General features: G+C 35.0%; 1 protein-coding gene across 1 annotated transcript in view; it reads right to left on the minus strand.

Annotated features, from left to right (window-relative positions):
* LOC136416779 (acid sphingomyelinase-like phosphodiesterase 3b) overlaps positions 1-24,946 on the minus strand; it is a 145,674-nt gene that overhangs the window by 33,460 nt on the left and 87,268 nt on the right. Inside the window, exons 2-3 of the mRNA XM_066402138.1 lie at positions 21,539-21,607; positions 20,204-20,372 (exon numbers count right to left, since the gene is read on the minus strand). Of these exons, the coding sequence (XP_066258235.1) occupies positions 20,204-20,372; positions 21,539-21,607 (238 nt within the window). The remainder of the gene's footprint in view (positions 1-20,203; positions 20,373-21,538; positions 21,608-24,946) is intronic.

The following is a 24,946-nucleotide window of genomic DNA, read 5'->3' on the forward strand; positions in this document are numbered from 1 at the left end:
CAGTGACGGATTTGAGTTCCCGTTTACCCGAAATTAAGGTAAAATTATTCGCAATGGGAATTAAACGGCAAACAATGCAAATTTGTACCGGAAACGCTTGTTTGCTTTAATTATTGGTCTGCGAAACTGAATATCTTTGTTGTGTTGATCAGACTGGATGTGTCGCACAGGACAGAGATGTGCAGTGCATATTGTGTTTGATCAGTGAAGATAATCAACTCCATTAGGAAGTAATTATATTGTCGTTTGTTTGAGGCAATGTCCGAATCTGCGTTGGCCAATAAAGACATTGTTTATGACCTCATGATCTAAGTAGGTCACTTTGCAGGTACAGACTAATCTCAAGTGCAAATCAAGCTGTGGACATGCACTCTGGAATTACATGTAAATTACTGCTTGCAGTTATTAGTAAATCAGGCTTAACTGGAGTTGCAATTAAAACTTCTAGTGAAACTTTGTTCAAGCCAAAGTGAAATAGTTTCATAATGTAAGCAATAACAATAAAACCGAAAGCGTAAACAGTTCCTATAAAACAGCGAAAATGAAGAAATTCATACGAGAAAACACACATAAAACATCCTATTATGCGTAATAAAGTTTATGTGATTCATAAACAAAGAACAAGGGAAAACGGAGCTTAGAGCGTGAGAAATGGCGTCCATTATTTTAAAAAATGTGTTAGTGTCGATGTTCAAAATTGCCTGCACAGTTCTAAACGAAATAAAAGCTCAAGTCGATAAAATATGGCCGCGTTTTCTCTAGATTGCAATGTTTGGCTATTTGCAAATGTACTTTGCCATCGAAGTCGCTTTAAGATGTACAAGTTGTTGGCGATAAGTATTGATTTATGTTATTTTAGCAAATTTAACTGGTTTGAGGAGAAAATAAAGAATGTTGAAATAAAAGAAAATGGTAAAACTTAATTAGAAATTGCGCCATGGCTCGCGGGATTACGGTGCGCTTTGCTTTGCTGTTTGTCAGTATATGGTGCAGATTGTGATGATATATTTTTCTACTTTCAGCAAAATAAACCCTCCACCAATGTTTTGAATATAGGCTTGTTTCAGCCCTCCAGGAAACTCTCTCGGAATAGTGGGAAAACTCTTTCAAGCAAACGGCAATTTCAAGCAATTTCTCAATTGAAGCTCAAATTTGTAATGTGAGTTGCAAAAGGATTCTCTAACCCTTGTGGGATGATTTCTTGCCGGGCTGGACTAAACCCATTAGAAATGTTATTATTCACAATATTCACTACTCGTAATATACAGCATGTTCCTAACATCATGTATATATGGAGGAGGGTAATTATTTGCTTTACTACTAAAAGGTCATATGCAGGTCCGCAAACGCTTCGTTACATATGTTTGTTCGTACGGCGTTCAAAATTAAGACAAATTTCAGATTTTTCTCTATAGCTCCTATATTTTTTGAGGTATTTAGCTAAAATTTGGCACAGAGTCTACGAGATAAGATTTACATCAATGGACATGCTAAATGGTCTTGATAATGTACAGGGTCGTATTTTTTCAAAGGTGACGCCCCCTTTTCTTTGCCTGAACTTTTTCACGGAGCACCGCTGGTAGATTCTAAAATACAAAGCAACTTTTTTATTTTGTTTAAAAACTTGTTAGTTTTTTTCGTATCTGCGTCGGTTATCGAAAAGGAAAAAACGATTTTCTGTAATCCGCCAGACCAAATTAAAATATGTTATGGGTAAGCTGTTATTTATGGTAGGTAATTCTCTATTCTTAAGAATTTTGGGAGTTTATTTGGAACTACCTGTTAAAAATGAACGCCGAGATGACCCTAAATAATAATAACCTTAAGAAAGAAACTACGTTCCAGCAACTGTGGAAAGTGATCTCCTCCAACCCTTACATATGCGTCCTTCCTTCTCATTGATACCCATACTCTTTCAAATACCCCCAAAGTATTTTTTACGGTTTCAAATGCATCTAATATTCCACTTCGTAACTCATCAACAGTATTCACCATTCATTTTAATTTGAACCGCCTGTAGATAGGTAACGAAGCGTTTGCGGACCTATGCATGTTGCATCAGTCATGTGTTCATTCAGTCATAAAATAAGCTAAAAAATGACCCTCTTCCGTATGTACATGATATTTAGAAACATCCTGTATAATAACTGCAGACGAATATTCTATTAGTGCCACGTACGTATTTTTATTGTACCTCGATCAAAATTCAAGTGCAAGCAGCAGGTCTTAGTGCACAAGACCAGATTATGTACAACAGCAATGCAAGATTAATGCAAATAATCGTAAGAAGCATTCCAGCTCTGTGTTTAGTTAACTGAAGCACTCCAAACACCGATTTCGATCCTATTAGATCTTGTCAGTTTGGTTCATCGCGAATTAATTAAGCGTCGAGTTCGAATCACGCATAAAGTCGTAATAAGCATTAAACTTCTCAGATTTTTCCTACGACTGTTCTTCTTATTACTCTTGTCTTTAGTTCGAGCTGGTACATCCACAAGACTTGTTGCCTACACTGGAAGGTATGGTTAACATACAACAAAAAAGACACCGTAGATGGCGCTGGTAGAATATTTTCCTGTAGGCCAAACATACTTGGCGTTGATATTACCGATTTGTGCCTACGTTTAACTGACTCAACATGAACCGAAGTGACGAGATCTAATAGGATCGAAACCGGTCTTTAGGGTGTTCGAGTTAATTAAACGCAGAGCTCAAATGACGCATAAAGTACTAATAAGCCTTAATTTTCTCCATTATCGGATGGAGGGTATCAAGATTTCCTCCTGCTCACTCTTCACGCCTGTTTGATGTCAAATTTCTCCTCAAGTAGCGGTTGACGTAATTCCCATGAAATGTTTCTTGATCTTTCACGGTTTGTGCATTCTTGTCGTAAATATAGATAAGCGCTTGTATTTACTATACTTCTGCCACTCGGTGGTAAGGACTGACCTCTCTCTACGTTTGTTCTATAATTGCAAGAACCGGAGTCCCTTGGGTGGAGGTGCTATTGGAGGTTCCAGTTACGCTTCTGATGTAGCGGTATAGGCAAGCATCGAGCATTCGTTTCATCGACTTCAGCTCTGGGATGAGAAAATGTTTAACAATTTTGGGGGCTATTCAAAATCTACACACAGTCTCACGGTGACTCAACGAACGCCACTGTACATTTCAGATAATCCTCGAATCTGTTTTCAATGTGAAAGAGAGATTTTTTTATTCTAACTTTAAAAATAATTAGTTGACTAGAACATTTCTGAAAATTTCTCAGGAATCTATTGTAGTTCGATGTACCTAAAAACTATTAATTGAAAATTGGAGTAAAATATTTTCAATTATTGCTATAATGTGGTAATCAATCATAATTTTTTAAGGATTTTTCTAATGAGTGCTTTCTCTCAACTACGCACGTTTTATGAGCTGAGAAAACCTGGAAAGTACATTAATAATAATTACGACATAAAAGCTTTCCTCCTCTTTTGTTATTCATTTAGCTTATTTTCCTAATGAATCATGTTCCCATTAACGTGTAAAGTATACCTCATTCAAATTAGCAACCTTAAATTACATACAACTAGACCTAAATGTAAAACAATGCAAATTTGATTGCAAATGGAGTTGGTTCGCATTACATCGCGCCTTAAAAGGGAGTTTAGATAATGCAAAATTGGCCACCAAAATGGTCATTACACGGTGTGCAATACGGGAAAACTACGAATGTAGAATGCTTCGACCAATTTGTATTCAAATCTGCTATTAGTCTCTCGTATTTATTTTGGAGCATTTTTCCTCTAAAACCTCTACTCTTCCGCGTTCTTTTCAGTTACGTCTCGAATTTATCTCGACAATAAAACACGAACGACGTAGAAGTTCCACAAAAGTGTGATCGATTTACGTGTGAAATAGCTCTGCGATCCTTCAGGCAAATTTTAAATTTTCTGGGGTCGTGCGTCGTGAAATTTAGAGATGCACGTGATTCCCGAAGAGTACAATTTCCATGTGAAATAAGATACGCGATACATTTCAAGCCGAAGGGCAGAATCAATTTGTTTTTATTGCTCTTATAAAATGTACTTTTACTGCAAGAGGTGCTTAGAATAATGGGAATGCTGATCCATTTTTACACTTTAAAAGTCTTTTAGTGTTGGGATTTTATGAAAGCATTATAGTTATTGGAAATAATTTGGAAAGCGTACAGAATGGATGAAATTATGCTCTCTGGTGCCTTCTGCGTATTGTAGCGTTACTCTGATAATGCTAATCCTGGTAAAGACGTCAAACTCATAAAATCAGTGACGCACGGTGATTTTTTCGATAAATAGCAACTTTTGCGATAAATAGTCCTCTGCAATGCCATTGGAATTATTATGTGGAATCAAGTTAGACAAAAAGAAGCTGTGGTGCGTGTAGTGCAAATCAGGTGTTGTACTCATCAGGTGGAACTTCAGTACAAGTAAATCGTCCTTCTATTATAACTGTCGACGGGTGGTGTATTATGTATAACGTAATCCAGGGTGTTATCTATATAGTCGAGCAGACCATAATTGGTGATTATTATTATTTTTAGAGTAGTAGTTTTATGGCAGTAATTCGTTGGCACAATAAAAATCTTATTACTCGAATTAAATATTCAAATTCAATATATTCATAAATTAAATTTCAATTTCAATGTCCAATCCATCTTGGACAAATTGGTGACCCCGGCGTGATATGAACACGCAACCTTCCGATTCTGATTGGATTCTGATCTTGGACAAAGCCCTGTGTTACTGTAAAATAAGCGATAAGACTTTTGATTAATTAACAAAATTACGTTTTTTTTTTAATTGAACCTGATGCCCCGTTTGTTAAAAACTAGGTAGGTTAGGGCATATTTTCTTTATATGAATATTTTTCCTAAACGCTTTCAAATACTATAGATACCACCCCGGAAAATCAGAAAAGAATGAGGAAATTTAATAGCCGCTGCTTGGCGAACTTTAGGTGAGGTGTTCTACATCTTGTTAATATAAAAATTGCTGACGTAGCTTAGACTCGAGCGAACTTACAGAATAAACAAGTAAGTGGAGAATGGAGATGTTATATAAAGGAACAACTGTTGTAAATCATTGAAACCATTCATCGATATATTCAATTTTAAAGCTGGTAGATATTCGATACAGTGTCGTCATTGAATCACACAAATTTCTTCCTACAACTTTCACATTTTTGGAAGTTTCTTGTTATTCTGGTAAATAAATCGTCCATAAATGCAACTGGCTAAATTCCAATTCCACATTTCGGCACCTAAGTTGCCTGGAGCCGATATTAAAGTTTGGAGTCGGAACACCCGTTTAAAGTTCTACTATACGAGCGGAAAATTGAACTTCACCTACAAGTAGAAACTCAAATTAGGCATTTTATTTTACCTTCTAATTTACTACATTCTAATTTTCCCCTTAGGGATACTAGGGAAATATCCAATAGGAACTACACCACCTGTTACGAAATTATATCGTTTAGCTTCGCATGATATGATTGGATTTCATTTCTTTATTGTATCTGGCACGCGAGTTGCATAAAAATGGATAATAAGAGAATTATTTACGGCCCAGTTGTGGTATTTTGAATATGAATTTTTAATTATATTTAATTAATTAATCAAAAGTGGAAAATATAATTGTAAACTCTACGTCTAACAGTTTCAAGAAGTCTTGATTATCGCTCTCCTCAACTGAATATTTACCACGTCCTGTTTAGTTTGTTATCGAATGATTTAGAGCTGACGTCTAAATTAAAAATACAAAGGGACTCGTTATAAATAACGAAAATTTGCACCATAATAAAGCAAAAATACATTTTAACATAATAAAAAGAAAATTAATGATCTATAAATAACAGGTACGCCGTTCCTCACTCTCTTGATAAAGTCACATTTTCCTCTTTAAGTCTGCTTTGTTATTTATGGCCGAGGGGCGCTCATTTTTATAGTGAATAGACGGTCATATTATCTCGTTAGGATTTTTTCCCAACTCCAACGTAGTTGGGAACATTATTAGGGCCTTGCTCTATCTAATAAGAATATGATTCTTTTTGCCTCGCAACGAGACTCGTGTTGAAACTGGAAGAAAATATGTTTACATGATGTAAAATTCAAACAGCCTTCAAGAATTTCGTCTTAAGTAAAGTGTTGCAATTTCTGTTTCTGGGGCAACGAAATTTGTAACTACATTCATTATTTCGAATTGTGCTTTGTTGGGCCACCCTTAATTATGAGAATAATTTATTAATGGAACTCTGGATGTAATCGAATTAAAAAGTTTATTTCCTAACAAACATCTTTATTTACTCGTGCTTTCAAGAATTTATTTAATGGGGAATTTTCAGTGAAGAGTTGGAGGCGAGTATTCAAAGCAATGGGGCCGAATTTTATATCAATGTAAATGCTTAGATAATTCTCTCCTCTGTAGTAATTTAATTTCAATAAAGAATTAATAAATTAATAACGGTTTGAAATAATTAATTAGCCGGTTTTGAATTCATAATATTTGATTTTTCTAAATTGAGAGAAAGTCGTGAAAGAAAAAGCCAATGTAAACGTATCTTAGCAATGTGACTTCAGCAGCCTCCAAGCTCTTCTCGTGCTTGTCCCTGAAGGTATTCATAAAGATTTTATGTGCCTTCGTTTCCAAGTGTATCCTGAAAAATACAAAGTTGGCACAATTATTACATTCAACATTGTGTGCGGAAAGTTCTTTAAATAAAAGTTCCGGGAATAATATAAAAAAAAATCCACGTGAAACTTCCGCTTCGCTTATAAGAAAGTTAGCAGCAGACGTCTTGAAAAACATATCTCGAAACATTTTTCTCACAGCTTCGCGCCCCCGGGGGGGCGAAGCATCTCGGCCCCGAAGTCAGCTACGTTTGATCTGATTACGTTCCGTGACGCTCCAGGTGACGTGGAACACTTTTTGAATAATGATGCTGTTCAGACGTTGGCCAAATTCAATTTTTGTTGCTAGACGAAGCAATTTGTCTCGTTACGGGATTTCTTCTTTGTAACATTGGATTTTCGGAACGTTATCACCCTAACCTAATTCTTATAAGACCAATTCCGGTAGTTGGCCCATATAGTGCTTGTCTGGACACATATAGTGGACTTGAATTATTACCATTATTTTATTGAACTTTCAGGCTTTTATAGATTTACAGAGATGCCCTTTGGAATGAGAATTTTTAATTTATATGTAAAATTTTAGGCGATCAACAAGATGTGTCCAAATTGGAATTTTAATTTGGCATCTGGGAATCCTCGCATTAAGACAGTGCAACGATTAATGAGAGTAAAAATTCTCAAAGGTTCTAGAAATATCAAGAAAAAATAAAATTTACAATTGCTTATTATTCTTTTCTAATATTGAATGGATATAATACTAAGCGGGTTCAATATCGTAACAAGTTACGTAATAAAAGCAGATGCCACCCATCCTGGCCGGTAACGACAATAGTTGTTGCAGGTTTACGAATACAGGTCGCAGTTCGAATATGTTAAAATGTATATCATTTTCCTATTTTTCCTATCATTTCTTCATTGTACTGCAAAATTGTAAAAAATCAAGAATGAAATCTACTTGGAAATCTTATGTTGTACAACTTGTATGATATGGGAGGGGGGGAGAGGTATCATCACGTGGTCTTACAAAACCCTAGATGTTGCTTAAAATTAAGCCTAACCTAATTGGTTACATAAATAGCACCCCATATAAATATAATGCCACTTTACTAATGACTCTTTGCTTTAACTGTAAAATAGCGTGAGAGAAGATTTTAGATCGTTTCGAGTTTACGTCACCATCGCCAACGATGTAGCAACATAACATTTTTTATAATCTTTGTCCTCTATCCGAAAGGCAATGTCCAATTAAACGTATAGACCAAATCGGTGTGTCTCAGGAAAAAGCAATTGTAACCAATAATTATTCTCACAACATTACAAAATATGTATCTTCACTTCGTGGTACAAAAGGCCAAAAATTTCAAAATTCCTGACGGTACACTAAATTCGATGATTATAGTTTAGGTCAGAAAGTCAAAATCTCGTTTTACAAATGGAGCAGCCCGGTAGATATGTCAAGAACCTCAGGTACTCCCAAAAATTTAGTCAGCAGCGTCCAGCCCATAAATTATGAATCTCTTCGATAGAAGTAATCACATCTACACAACACATCTAGAGTATCAGAATTTATTTCAAAATCCAGAATAATATTTATTAAAAATCAGAAAATTCACTTTTGAGAAACTCGAGCCTTATTCAGGCATTTCACATTCCAGATAAGCGCGTTTAAACTATAACCTCCCCCCCCCCCTTCTAACTTTTTGGTGTTCTTTAGATTTTTCTATATAGCTGGTTTTACACCTTAAAGATTCTCAAGCATTTCAGTAAATTTGAGGCATACAAAAAATAATATGTTCGGAAGGCTTGGTATGTTCTTCACAAAATGTTCGTTAACTGTTTGAAATAAAATATATCATGAGTTTAAAATATCATATTCCTCGCTTGGATTTGGATATAGCCAGCAGTGAGCCTGAATAATGGAAAGCTTTCGAGATCAAATGTTGTCTAGAATTGCAGATTGCGCTAGGGCTCAGAAAGAATCATAACCTACTTGTCTGGATCCAAAATAACGTTATTTAACAAGAAGATGGTTACATAATCTAACCATCTTCCCAAACAAAGTTTGCCACGTCAACTAATTTATTCATCCTTAAATTGTTCCTAAACACCATTACATTTCCAATTCCCTCTTAACAGGGCTCGATCCAGGGATTTTCCCAGGTGACCACCAAAATTTCGCTTGTAAATTATTGTCATGTCGCGAATTTCCAGTATATTCCAGGGATTTTGCTGCTGATTATTTCCCTAGTAATTACACTTCCGATCCAACACATGACCTGAATCTACGACATGCGATCTCATGCTTTAATTTAATAATCTTCTGACGTGACATTTTTAATCATAATGTATTTTTTCGTAAAAATTTCCAATGGTAGTCAAGAGTTCACTCCAAGTGCTCTATTTCCCTGTGTTAACATGAATTAAACGAGCATTACAATAATTAATTCAATCAATGTAAGATTACAGACTAATTGAGGCAACCGTACTCAATACGTGCTCGTCACAACACTTCAGGCCGATACCTAGGAAATGTGATAACGGTATTCAGGCGTCAATATGGGGGAACGATCGGAAAGTTCTCCCTTTCTAAACAATTTTGTTTCTCATTTGTCTCGTTCATCTTAATTTTCATTCTTTCGTGAAACGAGGTGCTGACGTGGAACTGAAGAAAGAAGTGTTTCGGCGTTTGACTGAATTATTCGACCTTCTGAAATTGATTGACTCATCTGTATATTCATCTAGATATTTACTAATCCCTCGCACATCTGTGTCCAGTTATATAATGCTTCATAAATACTAAAATTCATTTAAATTTAATTTCCCGAAGTTGGAAACTTTCTAACCCCCGCGGTTTTTCCCTACAATGCCGGAAAACTCCAAAACTTTCTAATGATGACACTAACAAACGAGGTGTAAGCATGTCGCCTGCAGAATAGCTGGCAAAAATGTTATTTGCTATTCCCATATTTCAACGAATGCATCCACAATACATTAGTCACAGTTTTGCCGAGAATGTCTAAGCCAGGACAGAGCTCCACTGGATATGGGTTGCTTATGGAACTCGATTGAAACAAATGACTTTCTGCTGCCATAAATAGAATTTCATTTTTCATGCCACGGGAAAAATGGTCGGGATGTGTCTCTGACTACGAGATATGGCGCTGGCAAAGTTGAAATGTTATCTGCTTCAGGGAAGATGGATTTCTAGGTGCTCAGGAAATGTTCGAGATGAGTAATTATGCACTAACCACACTGTAATTAGTTATAGAAAATGCGAAATCCGTAATACATTACAAAATTCACTTTTTTCACTAAAACAGTGAAGGAGTTTGGCTGCTCGGGTTCAACGTTCCGCAGAAGGTACGTTCGCAATTGGCAATATTTAAGGAATTAGTTCAGAGTTAGATTAGGTCAGTGCAACTTAACTTCTGGAAGCCGCATTGTTACTTAATGTTCAAAATAAAGTTTCCTTTCCAGCGAAAATGCCAAAAAAGTACTAAATTTTAATGGTACATCAAAGGAGTTAAGACAACGATTAAATGTGAAAGGAGGAAGTTTTAAGTTTATTTTCATTCCATTTGAGACTCTTTGGCCTATCAGAAGCATCCACCACAGAGTTTGCACGTTTGAACTATCAAAACTTCTTTAATGAATTTCTAAAAAATTAATCCCTCCCTTAAATCATTTATTTTCCTCTTGAATTTTTAAATTTTTCCGCAATGGCCGATCTCAATGTATAGAAATCTACGTAGGTAGATGGTAAATTTCGGTTTTAGAATTATTCCGAAAATGTACTGAGCTGTAAAAATCCCTTATGTGATTCCTTAAGGACTTCGCGATAATCGAAAACTAGACGTTTATATTCTACAATTTTCTGTAATTTTGAAGTTTATTGATCCTCTATAGAGTCCACTACTGACCGTATTAAATCTCGTATAAAAAAGGGTGCAAGAGTTGTTTTTGTAGACTTTCCAAGGGACTTTGAGTCCGCTGACCAGACATTTTTAGAAACGTATAAAAGAATGGTATCCAGGGACGACCGTATGCAACTTTTTAATTCTTGTTCAAAATTATGTTAAAACTCAAAGTCTAAGTCTGAAACAAAAGTTTTTAATTGGGTGTTACCCGAGTTTCGTCCCTAAGGGACATCAGCTGCCAAATCTAAAATACATTAAACAATAAAAATCCGAACCCAAAACGAGTTAAAAACTGACTTACAGGTGGTTAAACTACACACAGTCATTAAGCTACATACATATATGTATATTCATACTGAAAAGTCTTGTCACGATCGGACAGTAGGCAGACTGTTTATGTTTACTTTTCCTTAGATCTCAATCAATCACCTTTATTCTTTTTGGGCCTCGCCAGTTTACAATTTTTCTAAAAGATTCAAGCTCTTCCTTTTCCACAAGTCATTGACAACCTGCATCTTGTCGCCTCCTAGGAAGTCCTGTCTAGGAGATAATAAATTATTACCGAAAACCGACCTAGTTTCCTATATGCCCAAACACTTTACATTTTAGAGCAATTTAAATGTTCTTCGGGTTCGGGCACACAAGCCATTAGGTTGGCCTTCGCTAATCTTTCGTTATCTACTGAACATGAGTTCCCAGATGGCGACAAGTTGGAAGTTGTTCATGGATGTGAAACGGCAATAGGTTGGATCTCTAGAGAAATTGTAAATTAATAAGGCCCAAGAAGAATTTCAGTCTCACTTGTGTCAATGAAATATTTAATTGGGGACCATATTTAATATTTTACAATTTGAAGGACGATAGCGTGATTGATTGAAGCAAAAATAACTACTAAGTTATCAGTTTTGTTCCCCTACTGGTAACGACTACAAGTGTTTATATACAGGGTGCGCCAACTAACAGAGCTGTTTTCTTGGTTGATAAAGAAGTTATGCCAAAATCCTTGAACACGTCAACTTTAATATAGAGGGGAAAGGTTTTTTTATTAGAAACTGACGATGATTTCTTTCATTCCCTAGGCAGAGGAAAAACGACTCCCAAAATTTTAAATGACAAGGGGGGTCGAGTCATATATCAAATTAAAGGCTTTTTGAAGGGTTTTGAGGTAATACCAACATTTCTTACTTTGAAACAACTGTTAACAAGTAAATCGTTTATTTCTGTATAAACACTACTATGATACATAAAGCGCAAAAACGTCTAAATTAATTGTTTAAAATGCTGTGTGTTACTTCCTGGCAGTGAAATAAGTTTGCTTCGAAATGCTGTCGCACTTTGTGGAGTATTTCGGGGCTTATTCGCTGGCATTCGTTGACAATGTGTTCTCGCAATACTTCCAAGGTACCTTGAGGAGTGGCATAAACTTTGGACTTGAGACGACAACAACAACAACAACAACAACAACAACTGTTTAATGTTTTTTGTTATAATACTGGTATCAAATCACTATCGGCACGTTTTTGCCTGTAAATATTTCGAAGAGAAATTTTATTTGTTGGTTTGACGTGCCAATTTATCATTAAAAATGGTTTATTGGATTGCAGAGGGGATTGAGATGATTGAATTGTTTTTCGTAAATGGCAAATGTGGAAACTAAGCAGATAATATGTTCAACAAACGTCATGGAGACAAGCATGTGAGCCGAAAGTATGTGTTGGAATTAGTGGCGAAGTTTAGAGAAACTATGATAGTTCGGTTGTTAATTAAAAAGAAACATATATACGTCCGGTTAGAAATGAAGCGATGGAGGTAGAGGTTTTGGGTCAATTGGTTTTAGAACCAATAACTAGTACCTGAAAATTGTCGATTTCCATTGGGGTAGGTGCAATCAGCATTCGGAGAATCTTAAAAGCACCTAAATTTCACCCCTACAAGATTAAACTTGTACAAGAATTAAACGAAGATGATTTTTAGTTTTGCGAACTCATGAGCTAAAGAGCGAATGAAAATGAAAATTTCATTTTTAATATCTGTCTTTCGGATGAAGCAAGTTTTGCTTTAAATTATATTATTAATCGCTACAACTGCAGATGTTAACCTAAACATCTTCTATGAAGTGCATACCCAACATCCTCAAAAACTATACATTTAGGCCGGTATTTTTAGAGATCACATCATCGAACCATATTTTATTCCTGGAAATCTCTCTAGCGAAACGTATCTACAATTGTTGGAAGACTTCGCTTATCCTCAGTTAGTAGATCTTAAGGAAAATAATCGGTATTATTCAGAGAATCTTTTAACATTTCATCAAGATGGTGCATTACCGCATTATTCATTAGTAGTTCGGCAATTTCTGAATGAAAATTTCCCTGATCATTGATCGATAGAAAGGGTATAATTGAATGGTCCGCAAATTCCCCAGATTTGAACCCATTAGATTACTTTCAATGGGGTCATCCCAAGTTCAAAGTTTATGTCACTTCTCTAGGTACCTTGGAAGTATTGCGAGACCTTATTGTCAATAAATGCCGCCAACTAAGCCCTGAAATACTCCACAAAGTGCGACAGCATTTCGAAGCAAACTTGTTTCACTGTCAGGAAGTTAACACACAGCATTTTGAACAACTAATTTAGATGTTTTTGCACCTTATGTATTATAGTATTGTTTATGCAGAAATAAACGATTTGCTTATCATCGGTTGTTTCAAAGTAAGAAATTTTGGTATTAGCATAAAAATCTTTAAAAAACCTTTAATTTGATGTATGAATCGACTTGCCATTTAAAATTTTTGGAGTGGTTTTTCCTCTGATTAAGAAGTGAAGGAAATCACTTTCAACTTCTGATAAAAAACCTTCTCCCTCCATATTAAAATTGACGTTTCCGAGGATGTTTGTATAATTTCTTTATCAACCAAGACAACATCTTTGTTTCGTTTTAGTTGGCGTACCCTATATATCTTAGCGTGCATATAGTATTTTAACTATCTGGGAGAGATCTGTGAGTATTTAATGTATTTTGTATTTTGCATCTGATGATGCCCTTAGGTGTGAAACTCGGGCAACGCACCTAATCAAAAATCTTTGTCGAGAGTTAGACTTAAAGTTTTACCATAATTTTCTTCGAAACGAGAGTCTCTTTGAGAACAATGAGCTTTTTGAAGGTATTTAGTTGTTAATGAACATAATATTCTACCATGACATTTGTAAAAGCTTTAGGACCTCTTAATCCGATGAACCAGTTCGAAGTGCATTAAAAATCAATCCCTGAGCGTTTCTAAATTTTTAATGATCATTAAAAGGTTGAACAACAAAAACTTTTCCATTTAAACTCGAACGATTTCAAAACATAGCGCCCGTGGAGATTTGGAAAGTTCCAACTAATTATAACTTGCACCGAAGGACTAGATAGAACTTTTTATTGATAGACACGATTTAGTTGGTAGATTAAATGATTAATAGCAGGAGCTTTTAGTCCTTTTTGACATTTTAATAACGTTGCAGCTAATTGCAACGTCTACTGGAATTGTCGGGCGTAGCTGTTCAATTTTTATTTGAAATGTTGAAATTTAGAATTTGTGGTCCATAAATTTTCATTTAGTTTGAACTACAAATTGTACCTCATTATTTAAGTATTGAGGCGCCTAAGAAAGTATTTGAACAGTTTCTTCCATAGTGGATTATATCAGCCATTGCAGACCTGTAGATAAGGTGGTCCAGCTGGATTGCCTTTCTTTGCAGAAGATTTGTTAAGAGAATCTTTCGATTGCAAAAGGTTTAACTATGGGTAGGAAGACATAACTGGATAGACAAAACAAGGTAAATTATGATAAATTTGCACTTCTGTTTACCCAACAGGTTAATAATGCAACTAATGAAGTAGGCGACTACAATGTCATCTTCACCTTCATTATCGTTTTATTTATAGTTTCTATGGTGTATGGTAGGTGGCATTTACCAAACTGATTCAAGGGCAATAAATATCTAATATATGTAGGATCTGTTAGTCAGATCGCTTTAACCTTTCTGTATATATGTAAATAACTTCCCTATTTTCCAACAAGGTCGAGACACGATCGAGAAATCGCTAAGTTGTACATAGTGACAGCGTTGATATTGTTAGTTAAAGGTTTAGTGGAACTTTAGTTGAGTTAACTCTGTTAGTTCTAAGGTGAAAAGAGATATGAGGGGGTTGCTGTACTCCTATAGGACGCCCATGTATGTCGCAACCTGGTTATAAGTATTCTCGTCAATTAAGGGGGTTTTGCGATCGTTATCTTCGTGTAATATTGATATTTGATGATTAATGTTTAACCACCCTTTGTCGGCACTGGTGAGAAAGTGCAGCCGCTCTTTGTCGGCGCTGCTGAGAAGTGCAGCCGCGTTTTGTCGGCATTCATAAGGAACTACCGATCAAGTGCTATCAGTACCGCTGTAATGTCGCAGGTGATGTCATAAATTAATAATTGCTCTCTAGCCAGGGTACGACACTGTTTTAATACCCTTAGATTTAGTATTTAAGAGCGCCCCGAACCTAAAAGATCCTCTTTTTTCGAGTGGTTTATCTGTACCTGTTATCTATGGAGCAGAAATCAAAATAGTGTATCCATCATTATATCAAAACCCTAGACAACGATATAAAAACCTACATATATATTATATATTTTTTTATGAGGCACTGCAAATGTGTAAAATTTCTTTTAAAACTTCATAGCTTCGAGTCACTGCATCCCAGAGTAAAAAAAAAAAATCAGGAACTAACATAGGCTCAGGAGAGGATTTTATCACGTGAAAAAAATGCAGGTGGTCTTATTAAAAAAAATGACACTTTATGACGCCCTGCTTTTTTGGAATGCTCTCTAGGGTTGTCATTAATTTTGAAATTCACTTTCATTACCCTCATATACGTCCCTATAATTGATTTTTTATGAAATTATAAAGCGGCTCATAGGAGTCCGAGGGGATATTAAATGGATTTCCTATATTATATAGTTACAATGTCGATAAGTAGGTATTGCATATAATGAGTGTGCTACTTAGTTATTACCGTACTCGATTGAAAACGGTTTTCAATTTCTCTGGAGTGCGGTAATAATCTACTTACTACACATTACAGACACATTATTATCTTATTATTTATAACTCCACTTTTCTATTATTTGAGGATTTTCGAGGTAATTTTGTCTTATCTACTAAAGCGATTTCTGAGCGATTCTTTTATCTTTGAAGACATATAGGGTGTCTAGAATAATATGAGTTACACAGGGGCTTCTGGCTAATGTAGTTAAAAATATAGAAGATCTGGAAACATTTTGGGAACATCATTTGCGAGGGAGTTAGACAAATATTGTGCAATACTTTAGGTTTAATTTATGAGTCTTTCGAATCACAGACTTAAGTTTCTTTTTCTGTTTTGAAAATTCTTTGTACGTCGTCAATTCCATTTGCGAAAAAGTGCAAGGAATAACTTCTGGCCATATCCAATTATCTTAAAATTTTGTTTAAATGGGGGTCAATAACAGCTGCTATAATCCTCATTACACTGGCCAAGCCATTCTCCGCAAAACACAATTCAGAGCTATAGAAAGTAACCACAAAATACATCAAATTACCCAAACCTTGATATGGGAAGACTTTATCCCAACATTTATCATTCAATTCAATTTCTCCATTCATCTTCATCAAAGGGCTCAAAATTGCGGATCTTTTCTAATTTGACGCTTTCAAACCCCTAACTTGCTTTATTTGGTAACTTATTTTATTTGAGACCCTGAATAGACAGTTACGTAAAGCAACAGCAAACTAAAATGAACTAATACTGCTTTTTCGTATCAAGGAGACTGACGAATACTATGAAACCGACAGTGAACTTCCCGCTTTTATGCTGCGCTTGAAGTGCTGAATAATGACATTTCATGAAATATTTACTACGTCAAGATTATATCATTAAATTACTTTTTAAGTGGGGCAAACCCGAAATAAAAGTTAATATTTGAATTTGGCGTATACTCCATTGCGTACTTGCCTAAATTTGTAAATTAATTACAAGGACATTTTGAAATGGAGGGGTGCGAGGCCTTAAGAGACATTTGCATTTTGATGCAATTGAAGCTAGTTCTAACCAAAGGGAACGTAGAAATAACTTAAATCATTTATGCGTTTAAAGTTCCAATTAGATGTTTATTCTAAAACAATTTTGCGCCTATTTACTTTTAAGGCGTTGGATTGGATGCTCTTAAAAACACTTTCCTAAATGATGTCGTATACGCTATATTAAGCTAAATTTAAGCGGTTACAATACAATGATATGCAGCATACTCATCTCACATCTCTCATTGTGCAACATTACCTTCCAATTATTTACCAAGCCCCTTTCACCTAAATTCTCCGAGGCAAATATTTACAAAACGCCAAGGCAAATAAGCACCTTGAAGTTGAGCGGAGCAGTCTCGGGGTGCATTCCCTTTTCTTCGCACATTCTAACTTCCAGACTTGTTATATTAAACTTTGTAAAGTTAAAGTAGCAACTAGTTAAATAAAACCAACCAAGACTGTTATTAACCGACAGCGGAGTTTCGAAATAACTACTTTAATTGTCTGCCAGTCTAAATGGAGCTTGTTGGTTGTTACACGTAGCTTAAATCGTTCTGGAATCGACATCTGCGACCTTCATTTTGGTTTTCGTTTCGAATACTTACTATCTTTGTTTATTTCACCTGGGCTGAAATATGTCGCTTCAAACTGTACGAGGATTGAATTCGAAATACTAAATGCTTTTTTTCCCACTGCGACAATCCAAAATAACCGTACTTAGTAAAACCGTAGTTAGTAACCGTAATTAATAAGTGCTTCAACGACAGGGAGCTCCGGAGATGCGGAGAGAAATATTTAACACGAATAATGCAACAGGAATTTAAGAAAAATAATAATTGTTACATAAGAAAACGATTAAAACGTTTCAAACTAATTAAACGATGCAATTACGTGTGCAGGTGTGATTTTCCCTGTCATCTGTGCATAATTTCAAAGTAACTACAATTCCTGCTCGCTAATTTTCCCACTATTTGCTGTTATCTGAGTATAAAGGAGGCAGTAAAACCAAATTCAAAAGTTCCGGGCACAAAGAAAATGCATTCAGACCCTGCGGTAATGTAACATAATTTCCTCTTTCGCCAAAGTTCGGCGTTATCGGAGTCACCCCCACTCAGTTAATATCGCGAGCAAAGACAAGGCGAGATTTCCTTTTATTAAAGTAGTAAAAATTTTACGTCTGACATGAAATATCAAAGGCAGACACTTTGGAGTTTTAATGACTATATCTTCTAGACAAATGAAAGCCGGGGTTGGGAAAAGTCGAGAATTGGATCCAGGAGTTTTCCTTATTTCTCTGAGAGTTTTCTGCATTTTTAGAAGAAATTTTGACTCCGAAAAAATTGGTCTTTGAAATTAAAAGAAGGAAAACTGGTGTTTTGCGATGGGATTATAGGTTAACTATGCCAGATATTGCATCGCCGGTCCGACCATAGGAAAACCCATGTGAATTCCAAAACCATTTAATGTTACCTTCCTTGTTCGTTCAAGGGCAAAATTGTATTAAGCTTTTTTAAACACCCTTTTATGAGGGACTTACATGTAAAATATGAAAAATTTTCTTCGCATCATTTGCGAGATATTTTGAAAAAAGCTTTTCTAAAATCTGTAGACTTATCATGCTGCCCCGATATTTTTCTCAATTACACTACCAGCAGCCGTCAACTTATTATCTACTGTGACGTTATGTAAACGAGTTTTGTCAAAACGGTTCTATCTTTATTAAAGTTTTTAAAAAAATATCCTACACAGTAGCAGAGACAGTAAACATGCTTAAACGGTACTACATTCGAAACAGTTTTCGAGCAGTAGCCTAGTTTATTGTTTGCTTGAAATAGTTTTATTAAATACATTATTTTGTTGCTCGTGGTTTAATTGAGGGAAATACCAGGGCAGCATTATAAGTTTGCCGATTTTAGAAAAGCTTTTTTAAAAATATCTCGCAAATGGTGCGAAGAAAATGTTTCATACTTTCCATGCAAGTCCTTCATAAAAGTACCTTCACAAAGTCTAATACAATTTTGCCCTTGAACGAACAAGGAAGATAATATTAGACGGTATTGAAATTTACATGGATTTTCTTATGGTCGGTTCGGCGATGCAACACCCTTTATAAACTGACGTAGACTAGGAGTTATGAAATTTGGGCCAATAGTTAAGAAATGTACAGAGTGAATAAAATAACAGTATCACATAGAAGATGTTATTTAAATATGTAAACTCTAAGAGTATATCCTCAGCTCCTTTTAGGCAAAAAGTGTCTAGCAACATAGCTTACTGAGATGCGGAGCGTTAAATTTTCAAGAGTGTTCTTGTGAAGTAAATAATGTGATTAGCTGAAATTTGGAACGGCGATTACTTTTTAGGACCCACATTATAAGTCTTGCCAAATGACTGTGAGAATCTACGGGGTGATATTTTTCTGGCATCACGACTGCTTTTTCCATCGCAAACTTGTCGAGCTACGTTTATATGACATTTTTGTCTTAGAAAGAGCTGACGGATGATTCGCTCATTAGCTCTGCATCTTACGAGGAAGGAATAGTAAAATTTTTTTCTGCAAGGAATTCGATGATTTAAAACAATTTAAGCGACTGTTGGTACTACCCAAATTTATAAGGGAAAATCTGTGAAGTCCACATGCCAAATGTCACAACGTGGCAGAGTCTTTTGATGTCATCTGATTTTTTAACGTTGAACGGTATGTTCCTAGGATAAAGTAATACTTTCATAGTTTTATAAGGGTACCTAAAATTCTCAGAATATCGCAGGTGTTTATGGGCCACATCAAACCAAAAACCTACCCAAAAGATACTTTATTTAGGACACGATAAATCATATCAAAGAAGATATATCGCGTCCGCAATAACCAGCTAACTTCAAATAATACAACTCTTTTATACATTATTCAACATAGAATTTCATCTTCCTGCTCCAAGTCCTTTATAAATTTATTGAACTGGACAGCTACACAACGAGGACACGGTTTAACCGAATACAGGCTGTATCGATCTTGAACTAAGAAATGGACAAAGGACAAAGCTTCTTAGAAATAATGTCGTTATTTTCAGACTTAAGGCATTAGTTTGATGTTTAGCTATTACAGGTCCCATATTTGTACACAAAAGGCATTTTTCCTTACTAAAAACTAGCACGACTAAACGTTTCACTTACATATCACCTAAACATTTCTAGCCAACCCTTGTTAGACCGATTAAACTCTCTTTGTCGTGTTTAAAACTTGCAAACTTCCTGTATAAGTTTGAACAATAAGTTCTCAAAGTCTATCTGAACAATCCCCAAAACCTGCCTCATAGTTTCCACTTCGTAGAACTAAAACTGGATGCAGTTGTGGTTATATGTGCAATTAATATAGTTCTTGTTTTAATATACGGTTAATTTATTTCATTTATCTTGAGCTGTACATCTAATTAACCTGTTTCAAGTTGGATTACTATTGTAAACGAGAATTGGAATTGGTTGGTGAGAAGTTTCGAGGAGTTAAATAGCTTGTTAATAAAGTCAAGAGCGGATACGAACTTACCCAGTCCATAAAACGAATTCAACATTCTCATTCTGCCTCGTCATCATCATTTTAGAAGCTGATTCTATGAGCTCCCAGGTGGAATCACAGCTATAGTCACCGTATTGGCTCAATGGTCCCCTTTGACCTCTGGCATTTGAACTGCCATCGTAGGTTGGTCTCCAACAACCTGAAGTAAGATGTGAGCTTTATAATCATTACCTATTTCGTGAAAATCACTAAAATATGATATTTTCCTCACCCCCCACCAGATTGATAGGCGTAAACGAATTTAATCGATTATAAAGAGGCAAGGCGAATAACCGATTTATATCCATCAGTAATTTGGCATCAAAACTGGCCACGTATGCTAATGCATTACATTTATAATTAGTGATGGTAATTTGATCAGCCACAAATTTGCAATGCATTTCCTCATATTGTGTGCACGCTGTGAGGTAGAAAGGCAACTCGAACGTGCGGTAAAATTTGGATTACAAAACGAGCCAGATGCGGAAAGCGCGGTGTTAATTGAAATTAAAACTAGATTTCGGGAATAATGTGAACCTGGTTTTGATTGACAAGTGATGGAAGTATGGTCAGGTTTGAGTCATTTTATTCAGGTTTCGATGCATTGACACTCATTTTTAGGTCTATTTCCTGTTTGGATTGCGTATAGTTTTTCTGGAGATGGGAAATGGAAAAAGAGAAAAAGTTGAATTTAGGAAGGAACAGTATTATTTGCTTTTAGTTTTTTAAATTGATTAATCATCAGCATTCATGAGGAAAAATTCTCCAAATAACCGATGAAAAAAATGACAGACATTGATGTGATCGAATGTTCAGCAATATGAATATTAGTAAGTTTCGAGGCGATTTCAATATGGATTTCTCCGAGTCGCCTTTCAGAAATTGATTCCAGATAAATTCTCAAATTCATATAAATCTGAATTGCAAATCGTATAGTGGTAGTTCCGTATACGTTCGTTCGTTCGAGGGTTCAATTTCTCAAATTAGAATAGGAGTATTCAGTATTCCAACGAGATAAGAAATTAACAAAATTAATGTAATTGAAATGCGAGTAATGTAAATTAATTTTAATATTATATTTAAGTGAGAAAATTAAAAAAATGCAAGTTAAAGAAAAGATATCGTGTTGCAAGAGGTTGGCTTCGCTTGTACTATAGAATTCATATCACTCGTTACACAAAACTATGCATTTCCCAACTAGTTACATAAAAATTGCATACGCTTAATGGATTTCTCCAGTCAGGTCAAATCGCAATTAGTCCTCAATATACATATTAATTGTACTACATGATTACATGATAATTACTACAATTAGAGGCATCTTACCTTTGCGTATATCCATATGTGAGTTGTAATGTCCATCGTAATGAATATCCGTTATGTGCCAAAAATAAGCTGAAACAAAAATAGAAATTATTGCATAAACCTAATTCACTGTTTGTGCTATTTACCACCAACAACTCTGCAGTTTAATTTCTGGGGCTAAAACCATATTAATTTATCATGGAAGTATGTGTTACAATACATGTAAATAGTTCAAACGTTCATTTATACAAAAACAGTAATGTACCCTAAAAATAGAAAGGGCTAAATGAGAATAAATGCAAAAACACATTCAGACTTATAAATAAATTATTCCCTAATAATTAATCACAGGCGAAACAGTAATTGTGTTTGTGAGTTAATGGAACAATTTATTTTATTAGGAAAATATACAACTTTCTGTAATGCATAAACTCTGCTTATACAATGTGTAACATTTAAATTTGGAATATCGAAATCGGCTACTAGGTATCCTGCAAAGTAATCAAACTTTAATCAATCTGAGGGAGAAATATACTGGTGTTAAAGTTGATTCCCCTCAACCCTCCGTGTGGGCGGGGTGGGGGTTAACTTTTTTATTTCAAATGGCAACTCCCGTTTTTCTACATCTTCGGATAATACGGTTAAAAATGAAAATAATTTATTCGAAACATTTTTCTGGATTCATTCTAAAAAACACTGTAATTAATGAAATTCAATTCATATCTTAAATGGCAACCTCCACTTTGACAAAAAAAATTCTATGGTAAAATGTGATAAATAAATAATAGCGTAAACAAAAGAATATTTGCTTTCAAACATTTTCTTGTTAATACTGCTTCCCGATGGAGTATTTAACCGTAAAAGGGAAAATGGAAATGGTTTTGGTTTGTGGAGATGGTGGTAGGCATGTAGATAATGCTGTCAGTCTCCACGCTCAGCGTTTTCCTGAAAGATTACGATTCCGGACTTCCCTTATTATGTGATTGAAAAATTTATTAATGAAGAGTCTGTAAATCGGAAAAAAAAGTCGCCCAACTACTGTGTGTGGAGAAAATAATCAAATTGCAGACCCAGGTATTGTGACTTTTAATCCTCAAGTGAGCACAAGACAAATATCAGGATTGTCAGGAATTACGGGCGTGTGTAAAATGCTGAGGAAGCACAAGTTTCATTCGTATCATATTTTTTTTACATCAAGAGCTCCATGAGGAAGATTTTCAAAATGGTTTAAACTTTCGTGAGTGAGCATCTGGATAGATAGAATAAAATCTCAATTTTTCTCGTCTCTGATAAGTCATCGTGTTCAAATCATGGTACAGGCATAACATGGATTACTGGAGTGTTGAAAATATGCACTGTCTTCGACAAGTTGAGGACAATTGTCTTTGACCTGTCAACGTATGGTGTGGAATCATTGGCAGTAAACTTATTGGTCCCCACATAATTAAAGATAAGTCGATTTGTGAAATGTACCGGAATATATCACTCCAGGACTTAAATTTAGAAGTGCGTCAGAATATGTGATTTCAACATGACGGTTGTCCGACTCATTATTCTGCGGTGACACAGGAAGTTTTTAATTGTAACTTCAACGGTCGATGGATCGGCAGATCTGGTCCGGTGAATTGGCCTGCTAGATCTCCAGATCTTACTTCATCGGATTGCTTTTTATGTGGTTCTCTTAAAGATTAGTTTTATACAGAAATACCAACGACACGTAAAGACATGATTGTGTGAATTATAAATGTCTGTGCCAATATTTCGGAAGACACGCTTTGTAGATGTAAAGAGTCCTTTAAAACATGGATAAATAAGTGCATTAAAGTTCGGGGACACCATTTGGAACATTTACTTTAAATAAAAGCTACACAAAAATTGACGTTTTCATTAATTTTAAAGCAGATATCATCAAACCTTTCAGTAAATCATAAGTGAAAGAGAAATTGAATTTTGTTAATTACAATGTTTTCTAGCACGAAGCGAAAAAAATATTCCAGGCAAATTTTTCTTATTTTTAGCCCTATTATCTGAATCTGTAAAAAAATGGGGTTTGCCGTTTGAAATTAAAAAATTAACCCTCACCTCGTCCATATGGGGGGTGGAGGGAAATCAACATTAGCACTAATATATTTCCCTTTTAGAGTATTTAAAGCATGATAGTAAATATTTCTTCATAGGATGCCTAGTATTCGAGATATTTCGATAATTCAGGTTAAATGTATAACCTTGTGTATATATATATATATATATATATATGTAAATATATGCATCTACGTTCAGCTTTTGATTTTATGTAATATGCAGAGACATTTTTAATCGAACTAATATGTATTTCCACAAATTGTGTTGAGAATGTCACCTTGTGATAATGCTTCATAACGTGCTAACTATACCAATATATGCTTTAATCAAAACTCCGTAACAGCAGTATGCAGCTCTAAAATTAAACCTCTAATGAAAAGACTAATACCTCCCGGTGCCTAACCACTTTACGTTTAATAATACTCATGAATCTCTCCATTTTACATGGAGTAACACTATTAAGCAAATGGAGTGTATGTATAAAGCTGAGTGCCTATAATAACTCACGTTAATAAACGTAGATATGTATTTTAACTATAAATTTTCGATGGAAGCTAAAAACATAACAATCTCTGTTTTTAATATTTTGGGATCGAAAATGCTCGATAATAATAATTTGTGCGAAATGGCTGTATCAGCAACTTTGAAATAGTGACGTTTTTGTTAGTATTTACAACTGATGTAATTTGTAAATATAATTGTATCGCCAAATGGAATGGGCAATTTGGAATATTAATTCAACTTAATTGCATTATTACAGTTTTTATTCAATTGGAAATTAATCTATAAAATGCTCTAATATTTATATTCTTAATTAAATTTTGTATGTCATGTTTTTGCTTGGATTTTAATTTGAATGATGAGGAATAATACTGTCATGTGAATTATGTGTGGATGGAATTGTGGTAGTGTTGTTTACGGCGGTAAGTGTAGGAAATAATTATTAAGTGGAATACAAGAATGCTTTTGTGTAAGCGGATTTCGTTTTTGCGGAAGCAGTATTTTCTCGGCAACACGAACAATTGCTCCTAATCAGAGTTAAATATTTAATTTTTGTCAAATTGTATGAAAAACAAATTACTCTCTTAGAAGAAAATACTCCGAAAAGGCCTTTTTACCGGATAAAAATGGCGATTCAGTAGAAAAATGATTTAAAATTCGCTTTTTAATCTTCCGTCCGTAGCAGATCCGCTTTTAATAGTAACAAAAAGGGCTTTGTCAAAGCAAATTATACGGCACGCCATATTTCAGCCACTAAGTTGACACAAAGAAGCGATATGAACGATTTGCATACAATATGGGGTATTGAATAATGCTGTTTGTTTTTGTTGCGTTTGCCCGGATTTG

Source organism: Euwallacea similis, chromosome 25 (genome assembly GCF_039881205.1).
Source record: "Euwallacea similis isolate ESF13 chromosome 25, ESF131.1, whole genome shotgun sequence".
In the NCBI taxonomy this organism is placed as follows: Eukaryota; Metazoa; Arthropoda; class Insecta; order Coleoptera; family Curculionidae; genus Euwallacea; species Euwallacea similis.